The 9762-nt window shown below is 46.8% G+C and overlaps 1 protein-coding gene across 1 annotated transcript in view; it reads left to right on the forward strand.

Annotated features, from left to right (window-relative positions):
- The window catches only part of CELSR1 (cadherin, EGF LAG seven-pass G-type receptor 1), a 172002-nt gene extending 162443 nt beyond the window's left edge, over positions 1-9559 (forward strand). Inside the window, exons 30-37 of the mRNA XM_014963359.1 lie at positions 651-777; positions 2720-2845; positions 3154-3290; positions 3803-3906; positions 4731-4898; positions 6089-6331; positions 6638-6902; positions 8984-9559. Coding sequence (XP_014818845.1) covers positions 651-777; positions 2720-2845; positions 3154-3290; positions 3803-3906; positions 4731-4898; positions 6089-6331; positions 6638-6902; positions 8984-9008 — 1195 coding nt within the window. The 3' untranslated portion in view covers positions 9009-9559. The remainder of the gene's footprint in view (positions 1-650; positions 778-2719; positions 2846-3153; positions 3291-3802; positions 3907-4730; positions 4899-6088; positions 6332-6637; positions 6903-8983) is intronic.
- The last annotated feature ends 203 nt before the right edge of the window (positions 9560-9762 follow it).

Raw genomic sequence — 9762 nt, forward strand, 5'->3', positions numbered from 1 at the left:
CCTTTTTTTTTTTCAAATAGGTAGCTGTATGAGATTTCAAAAGGCTGCTTCTAGCTATTTATTCAACCCTGGCTGTTGGGTAATTTTTTTAAGTTTCTCTTTTAAATCTCCCTAAATAAATGGAGTATAATTGCTACTTAATGGTAGCTATTTTACCCATAATACAAAACTTTTGCCACTAGAATTGTGGCCATCTTTTGAAAGTGTCTGTGGAAATAATGTTTTTAAGCAAACAAATATTCCCCTGAGTGCCCTTGATCCAAACCCTTGGGCTGTAGCGTTGAGAAGGAATGTGAGAGTGAACTTGACAAACAGAAACGCGACGGCCGTGGCCATTTACTGCCCAGATCTCCTCCTCAGAGTCAACAAGGCTGAACAGCATGGGCTTGGCGAACAGCCTGGTTTGTTTGAAGAAAACCTTGGAAACGAACTTGAAAAGGAAATACTTTTTTTTTTTTTTTTTTTTTTACCTGAATGTGCTCAGTCGTTGCGTAGTGCCATGAGAGAGTTAGGAGCTGCTGAACACTGCCCTAATTTTCCCAGAAGTCCTTTCCAGTTGGCGAATCCTTGGGTGCGTGGCACCCCTGGCGTGGAGAAGTTGGGCTATTCCCTTGTATGGCTGCAAATGCCCGTCTGTGTTTGCTTCACAGCTCTGTGCTGCGGACGGCGTTCCTGCTCCTGCTGCTCATCAGTGCCACGTGGCTGCTGGGGCTGATGGCGGTCAACAGCGACGTCATGACGTTTCACTATCTCTTTGCCATTTTCAGCTGCCTGCAGGTGAGTCGGGTGGCTGCTGCACCCCAAAAAGCTGTAAACGTGAGCTGACTTCAGAAAAACAGAGATGTCAAGTACAGGTTTTGCTCTCTTTTCTCAAAGAGAGGATTCTTTTCACCAAAACAATAACTTTGAGTAATTGCATCTTTCACTTTTAGTCATTCTGAAGATAAGTGCTCTCCTATTGTAACCTGTGACAGATAAATAACAGAAGGCAATTATACCTCTGTCTTTCTAGAGACAAAAATCTTTGTTGCTGTCTTCTGCCTGCTCATTGTTAACAGTTGTTCTGTTGCTACGGCAAATAAGAGACCGTTGTATTTCACCCGGAGTGGATGCCTCCATGTTCAGGGCTTTCACAAATTAAGTTACTGTTTAAGGAAATGAGCCAAATAATGATTTTTCAAATACAACTGGTTGCATTAGGGATTTCCTGGGTTGCCTGTCCTAGTGTGTGCACTTGTTGATTAAAGACACAGAACATAGTGATTTGTAGGAGACACGGCACGGGAGAAGCCGTGAAGCTTCATGTTTCTCACAACTTGAATGTGACCAAAGATGGCAGTAACTGTCATGGCAAGTGCCTGCAATATTAAAAGAGCTACTGTGAGCAGGCCACTCTTGTCAGCTGCAGCACAACAGCCACAAACTGCAACCAAAGAGAAAAAGAAGTTTGATGGGTCTCCTCCAGAGACCATGCCCTGGAAGCACCCCAGACAGGCCAGCCTGGAGCAAGGTTATTTTGCCTCTGCAACTTGTGTGCTCTGAAATAAATACACCTACTCAGGCTGTAAAACGAGGCTTCCACGAGCCTAAAATAAAATTAAATAAAATATAAACCTGTTGAGAGGGAGGAAATTCAGCAGCTGGAATTCTCCCTGCTTGCCCTGAGAGGCACAACGTATGTGGCGTTTCACGTCATTGCCTTCTTTGAACTTGTATTTTTAGAAAGACATTTATGTGAATTTTATTAATGAATAATCCCAAAGTGCTAATGCCAGCTAAGATTGCTTTTGATTGAACATTTAGAAAGTGAGCTTGAAGTTTAAAGTTTCTCTAAGTCAATTGCTTTGGCTGAAATAATGAAATGCAGGCATCTTGTGATGTTGGTACAGCTGCAACTTCATGAGTGATTGGCTTCTACATACTGTACCTCCAACCAAAATTGATAACAATTTGGCAGCTGCATGAATTCCCTCAGAGCAAATACATCTGAAGGCACACACGTGTGTGCTCCCTACCCCCAGCAAAAGCTTTTCATGTATGTTCCTGGCAGCCAACAACTGCCCAGCCCTGAGAATTTCCATGATTGTCCCACCAGGAGGTATTGCTAAACTAAGGAACGTATGGGACAAAAGTTGGGACATCTCTGCGCCCAGTATGTCTCCACCTTTCACAAGGCTTTCTGAAGTTCTCTAAGCAACAGTGTTAAGGACACCTACCACAGAAGTTCCCCATTTCCAGAGGTTTTCACTAAAGGCTATGATAGTTTTTATGTGCTGCTATTAATTTTGTCTAATTGTTGGTGTAAAAGCTCTAAAATCTTAATGCAAGTGCAACACTGAAACTCTCTGCAATGTCTTCCAGTGGGACACTGAGGTCCCCATTCGATATTTTGAGAAGAATGTCTCCTCCCAAACAACAAGGGAGGGTGACACCTACCACAAACTCTGCTCTGTAAATCCTGGAGAAATACATTGTGTGTATTTTCCCAGGCTCTTTATGCACGTTTGAACATGGAAGCAAGTTATGAAGAAGTCCTACAAGATCAATCAATGCCATTTCAGTCAAAGACAGAAAATAATTATTACTACCGAAATCATGGACTATGAACTAGAATTCAGGGGTTATTTCAAAAAGGCTGTTCTCTAATATCTGTTTGTATTTGCAGGCTGGTAGTAATGAATCAAGTAGGCTTATTCTTTCTCTCTCTAAAATGATCCAGGGGCTGTTCATTTTCTTCTTCCACTGCGTATTTAACAAAGAAGTCAGGAAGCACTTGAAGAACACTTTAACTGGAAAGAAGCCTCTTCCAGATGATTCCACTACTACAAGAGCTACATTATTAACTGTAAGGACAAAACATTAGGAAAAAACATCCTCTTGCTGGTAGAAGTTAGCTAAATACACTTACAGGTGGCTTGTCCATAGTTAAGTGAATTGCCTGATTGATTTCGTTGACTTGTACAAGATTTCTGATGGTTTCTTAAAAGTTCTGATTACTGTTTTAAGTAAAACTTTTGAGAGGAAATAATTTTTTTCCTCGACATCAAGAACTGATTGGTTCCTTCAAAACTTTTAATGCACATGTGGGTAACGTGGGGTTTTGGTAGGATCATTCACTATTGCTTTGTGTCTTTTTTTTTTTTTTCCCTTCAGCGATCTCTGAACTGTAACAACACGTACATAGAAGAGCCAAATATGTATCGCACAACTATTGGGGAATCCACTGTCTCCCTAGAAAGCACCGTCAGGTCAGCCAAGAGCCACAATAGCTACCTTGCTTATATTCTCAGGTAATCAGGTGGCAGGTGCATGGCTTTGAGGTGCTTGCCTTTCCGTTTTCATTGCTCTTGTGGAAAACAAATATTTTGGTTCAAATGCTACTTGTTTTATGTCTTAACAGTTCTGGTTTATGTGACTGTCATTTTCTTCTGTGCGTTTTCTTTTGCATGCATCTTTGGTGGGGAGTTCCAACAGCGCAGTGGTTAACTCAACTCTTAGGTTAACTGTATGGGCTGTGCTGCTTGCCTGTTAAAATTCAGTCATGTCTGAACGGAGTGGGATTTAGATTATTAACTTCAGGCTTTTTCAGAGTGTGATTCACGTGGCCAAAGGCAGACAGCTACATTAGGATAACTCAGGTCTTGCTGTAAAAGTGACCGCATCGATGATCAGGCACGAGCTGGCTGGTGTCCACTGCAGCTCTCTGCCTTTGACCAGCAGAAGAATCTCACCTGTGTGTCTGCTTTGTTGTTAAGAACAGTAAAGTGACCAAGAAATTTGTCCCCTGTTTTTATTCTTTAAGGGATGATGCTGCTCATAAGCTCAGTGGATCCTCAAGTCAAGCAAGGGCTGGTCAGACTGAAGCAGATTCCTCCATTTTTCATAGGAATCCATCAAAATCCAATGGTAAGAATTACTTCTAAACTTACGACCCTGTCATGCACTTTTTCTTTCGCAGCACTTTTTTCAAAGGCTTCTATAATAGGAAGAATATTTAGTGTGAGTCAATGTGTCTGATTCTCGTTATGCTCTTGGCGTAACGAGCGGTGCAGTGGTTGCTTTACTAGGGAATCCTGGAATGGAAATATCATGTATCTGCTTCTTGTGATGGGTCAGTTTTAATCTGACAGCTGTCACAGCTGTTGACAGTTCCTGGCGTCTCCTTTCTTTCTCACAAATTATGTGCTGTTGCTCTTGATTTTTAATTGGAGATCTTTTAACATTTGAGACCTTGAGGCAATATCCTCTTTTACTGCTGTGTGTTTTATACAAGAAAATGAAAAGTGCCTGACTATTGCACTGACTTCATCTGGGGTCTTGATGTTAAATTTTGTTGCCTTGTAGCAATTTCTGAGAGTGCATTTGCAGATCCTTGATAATTTTAGGTACCTTGGTTTGCCCTTGTGTTGTGTTGGCTGAGGTCCTGTGGAGTTACTGTTCTGCATATTGAATAGGGTAAAAAGTGTGCCCCTTCTGTTCTGTAGCTCCCATGCATAGAAAAGGTCCTGCCTCCTGGCTGAGACAAGCAGTTGTGCTTCCCATAGTTGCTTCGATGGATGCCACAGTCCTTGTCAGTTAATCCTAAGTGCACTTACAGATGTAAGAGCTCATCCCTGGCATGGCCTGAACCAGAGGCCTGCTTGTCCTTTCTCCTTGTGTGTTTGTCAGATAGATGTCTTCACCTCCTGTCCACGGTCTCACCGCTGTGTCTCCCCTTTCTGCATTTGTAGAGCACGATTCAGACTCTGACAGCGAGCTGTCCCTCGATGAACACAGCAGCTCTTACGCCTCCTCCCATTCGTCAGACAGTGAGGAAGATGGGCTCGAGCCAGAGAAAAAGTGGAACACGTCCACTTCCAAAAATAATGAACGTGGCCCACTCCACAGCACACCCAAAGGTACTCCTGGCGCGAGGGGGGAGCAATGGGCTTATTCCCTTCTTTAGAATAGCTTTAGAGTAGCTGGGACAATTTTGCCAGACTAGCAATACAATTGAGACAGCAGGGCTACCACCGTGCCTTGCTTTTTCTTCCTCCCAAGGGCTTCGTCCCAGGGGTGACTGAGTACAAGTAAAAGGATACTTGAGCAAATCTGCGACTTATGCTACTCAGGCAGTGGGTTTGCAGGCAGGTGCTACACAACCAGGAAAGTCTCACATGAAGGAAGAGGAGGAAGGAGCTGGTTATTTTGAGTGCAAGGGGACCAAATACCTATCTCTCCTCATGCAATAGAGGCATATGGATTTAGTGGGGTTGGGAAGGTCAATGTTTATGGCCTCAAGCTGCACCAGGGGAGGTTTAGATTGGATATTAGGAAAAGTTTCTTCACAGAAAGGGTTATCCAGCATTGGAATAGGTTGCCCAGGGAAGTGGTTGAGGCACCATCCCTGGAGGTGTTCAAAAGACGGGTTGACATGGTCCTTAGGAATATGGTTTAGTGGTTTGGTTTTTTGTGGGTTTTTTTTTTTTGGTTGTTGGTTTTTGGTGGTTTTTTTGCTTATTTCTTATTTATTTTTCTTGTCAGAGTTAGGCTGATGGTTGGACTAGATGATCTTTAAGGTCCCTTCCAACCTAGACGATTCTATGGTTCTATGAACCTAAAGAATGGGAGACCATTGGCCATTGATATCAATACTGTGTGGCAGAGAGCAGGCAGAGTTCATCTTGTCCTAAAGATAAGTCAACTTAGAGTGACAAATGTCCAGGCTGTGTGCTGGTGCTCTAGACAAACACAGGGTGAGGTGCCTTCTGAGGAGTGAGATGCCCTCACCCCTCAGAAGCCAGCAACCCCAGGGAGCTGGTGGGATCCCTGGCCCTTAGAGCTGAGAGAGCAGGTTTGACTCACACCTCCCTGTGATGGAGCCAGTGACCTTGCTCTGGGAAGGCTTTGGACACCCTGCCATCCTACCAAGCATGTTTTGTGGGTGTTGCTGCACCCCAGGGCAGCACACTCCAGCAAGGATCATCTGAAGCATTGCTGTGGTTTGACACCCAACTCCTCCCCAGCCACAGGGAGCAGGACTGGCTGGGCAGTGGTCGAGAAAACCTATCAAAAGTGGTTTCCGAGCTAGTGTTTTTTTGCATTGCAGTTGATACCCTTCCCAATCATGTGAAACCCTATTGGCCCACAGAGTGCCTCATGGCCAGCGACAGCGAGGACCCCAGCGGGAAACAGAAACTCAAAGTCGAGACCAAGGTCAACGTAGAGCTTCACAGGGAAAACCAGGTGAACCACAGCAACGAAACGCCCCAGGACAAGGAGAACGAAGGGCAGCAGAAGGAGAACAGACCTCTGTCCTACCAGAATAACCAGCAGCCGGAGCAGAGGAAAGGTAGCGTGGCCAACCCAGCCTCACAGCTGGACTGGGAGACCGGTGGCTAATGAGCATTAATTAGTTCATATGGTAGCACTATCATGGAAGAGCACTTTTCCAAATGGCTTCAACCTGTGTAACCAGATATGCCATGGGAAGCTAGTAGGTAGTTGCTAAAGTTTAACATTTTGGTTTTGAAATAAAGTGACAAACTAGAAGTCTGACTGAGAAATACAAAATGTCACTTTTTGGATGTGTTCAGTGTGATAAATGAAATTACCGATATGTTTCAAAATTCTCATTATTCCCTCTTTTCTGTAACAGGCATCTTAAAAAATAAAGTCACCTACCCTCCCCCGCTGGTGGACAAGAATATGAAGAACCGACTGCGGGAAAAGCTGTCAGATTACAATCAGACCACAATCTCATCCAGGACTACTTCCCTGGGGACAAATGATGGGGTCCGCTCTCCCTCAGACTCGGGGGTGACAGTAAAAAATGCTCGGAGGGAGCAATCTCGAGACCAGCTCAACGGCATGGCCATGAACGTCCACGTGGGCACAGGACATGCTGACACCTCAGACTCAGAGTAAGTGCCACACCGGGATGCCCTGGCAGACCTCCCCTGGCTCTGGCCAGTCCTTTTGCTTTCCAGCCCCAAACTCCCACTGAGCAAGGATTTCACTTGGTGACGGGACCAGAGTCCTTCACCGGTGACTGTCCCAAGTGCTTGTCCATACCATGTCCACAAGCCATGGTGTTTTACTGGTGAGAAGGCCAAACCCAAGTATCATGAGCAAGGTGCCATGACCACCTGTCAGTGGTCACCGTGGCACACTCTGAATTGGCAAGCTGATAGGGACTAGAGCAACCTGCCCCAACCCCTTGCTGTGGGCCTTGCTGTGCTTGGCGTGGTGACCCCTGGTCACAGCGAACCCGGCTCCCACATCCACATGAATTATCTATCTCCTCCCTGCCTGGTGGGCTGACAAGGTCATCACCTTCCCTATCCCATCACCAGGACAAGGATGGGCTTTTTCCACTTCCTCATGCTGCTGGGCATCCAGGATGGCTCAGCAATGCCCACCCATGGCCCCAGGAGCCATGTGTGCCCTCAGGGGTGCTCTGCTCAGGGCTATGCCCTGCTCCTGCTTCTCTGCCCCCAGCCCCTCACCTTCACCCCTCTTAGACCATGGGAATGGCTGTTTTTTCCTGGTTTTCACCTGTCCTCCCCTTTGGCAGCCGGGAGAGTGTTTGGGGCCAATAAGAACCTATCACTAACAGAGTACAGTTAATTATAATGGGGCCAGTACCAGGCACCCAAGGAAAAGGATACGTGCAGGGCAAACATGGAGCAGCCCTTCTGGATGCATGTCCAGCAGGAGCTGTTGTGGGTGTCTGGCAGCCAGCATAGACGTGAGTGGGTGGGGGGGACCCAACTCATGAAGAGGACCCCTGAGGAAGGCCAGTGTTTTAAGGCAGGGGGGGAAGGTGCCAGACTGGGAGGAGCATGAGGTGGGTGTCCAGCTTGGCGGAGGGAAACCAGCTGGGGCAGGAGATCCAAAGGCTACAGAGAAAGTGCCAGGTCAGGGCAGTGACCCTAAATTACCAGGTGCACAATTCCCACCCCTTGCACAGCCATCGGTGTGCCCATTTGCCATTGTATGCTAAATTAAACATTAACAAAAGCCTGAGCAAGCTTTCAGCCAAAGGATGTTCTCAGAAACCTCGTTACCCGTCATAATTCTTGTATTAAAATGAGGACAACAGCTGTATGTAAAGTGACACAAACATTTAATGCTTATAGTCTTCCTTATATTAACACATTCTTTCTCCAAACCAAGAGAAAATTTCTCACCCAGCTTCAGCTCTGATGTTGTCCCACCATGCTTGAGACACCAATGTCATCTGGGTGCACAGACCATTCCCAGCTCACTATAAAAGTACATTTCAGGTTTCTGGGAACTGGCTGTTGAAATATGTTCTCGTAAGCCAGGAAAGAGATGTCTTTAACAAGTAATAATTACTTGTGGCTACCAGGTAATACATTCGTCACTGGAGAATAACGAGCCAGCTTGTACTAAGCAACTGTTTTATCTCTGCACTTTTTGCGTACCGTAAAACTCTGCTGTTTGACAGCAGAACTGGTGAATCTGTCTGAAATACCAGGTTTCTGCCAGCCTGTGTGTGACATCTCACATCTTCACCTAAGTGTTAGCCAAATACAAGCCCTCTGCAGAGCTTCCTCTGAGAGCACATCTCTTGGGTGCTATTTTACTGAATTTCACTGAATTTTTAGAGTTGGAAGGGACCATAGAGATCATCTAGTCCAACTCCCCTGCTGAAGCAGGATTGCCTAGAGCTTGTCAGAGCATGTTACTCAGGACTGCATCCAGGCGGGTCTTGAAAATCTCCAAAGTAGGGGTCTCACAACCTCCCTGGGCAGCCTGTTCCAGGGCTCTGGCACCCTCACTGTGAAGAAGTTTGTTTCTCCCAGCTGCTCTTCCCCTGCAGGGCAGCATCCCCCATGCAAGCGTTGGATTGGCAAGGCGTGGGAGCTCCACAGAGCACCAGCCCTTGCTAAAAAGCACTAGGAGGGTTTGGGGGGAGCGCTTTTTGCCTGATCCTGTTTAACCCTGAGCCTGCACGATTTCTTCTTCTCATTAACAGAGGCAGTAACGAAACTTCGATTTGAGCCGCCAGGAACCTGTGATGCTGCTGCACGGTTCCGGACTCCTCGCCGCGGGGTCACCGCCTGCCCGCCTTGGACTTTGTTGGAGTGGCCACACAGCGAGGAGGACAAGGTGGGCCTTGATCCTGCATGGTTGCACGTTGGGGCAGACCCCGGAGTGCTGGCCATGGAGACACGGTGCCCGGGGGTGCCTGCTGCACGGGACGCTCCACGTGGCACCAGCCCGTGCCAGAAGGCATGGAGATGGGCACAGGGATGCACTGTGAGGGACAGGTACCCGCTCGCAGCGTGGACAGTGCTGCAGGGGTTGCTTATTACAGGGGACAACCAAGGAAAACCACGTTATTACGGCAGTGGACCTACAGTAAGTCAATCCTTCAGCCTTAAGACAAGCACCAGGAGGCAGCTCTTGCGGAGTTTTGTCCGGCTACAGCGTGAACCCTTCGGCTTGCTGGGCTCTGGGGAGGAATATCCCACCAAGTGTCCTTTCGTTTCTATGCCAGCATCTCTTTCCACCCCCCTATGGACACATCGTTTTAAAAAAAAAAAAAAAAAAAAAAGCTGAAGCATTTTTACCTGCAGAGGAGCCAGTTTGCGTCAGGCGGCGGCGGTGGCGCAGCCCGGGACCCCGGCAGCTCCCAGTTCCACTTTCAGCCTCTCACGGTACACTTTGTGCAAACGCTGCTGCACGAGGGGGGGAGCATTTTGCTAACTTGATGAAAAGACAAAAAAAGCCTTTAAAAGCCAGAGCATCGCC

The sequence above is a fragment of the Calidris pugnax genome, unplaced genomic scaffold (assembly GCF_001431845.1).
Source record: "Calidris pugnax isolate Ruff unplaced genomic scaffold, ASM143184v1 scaffold44, whole genome shotgun sequence".
NCBI lineage: Eukaryota > Metazoa > Chordata > Aves > Charadriiformes > Scolopacidae > Calidris > Calidris pugnax.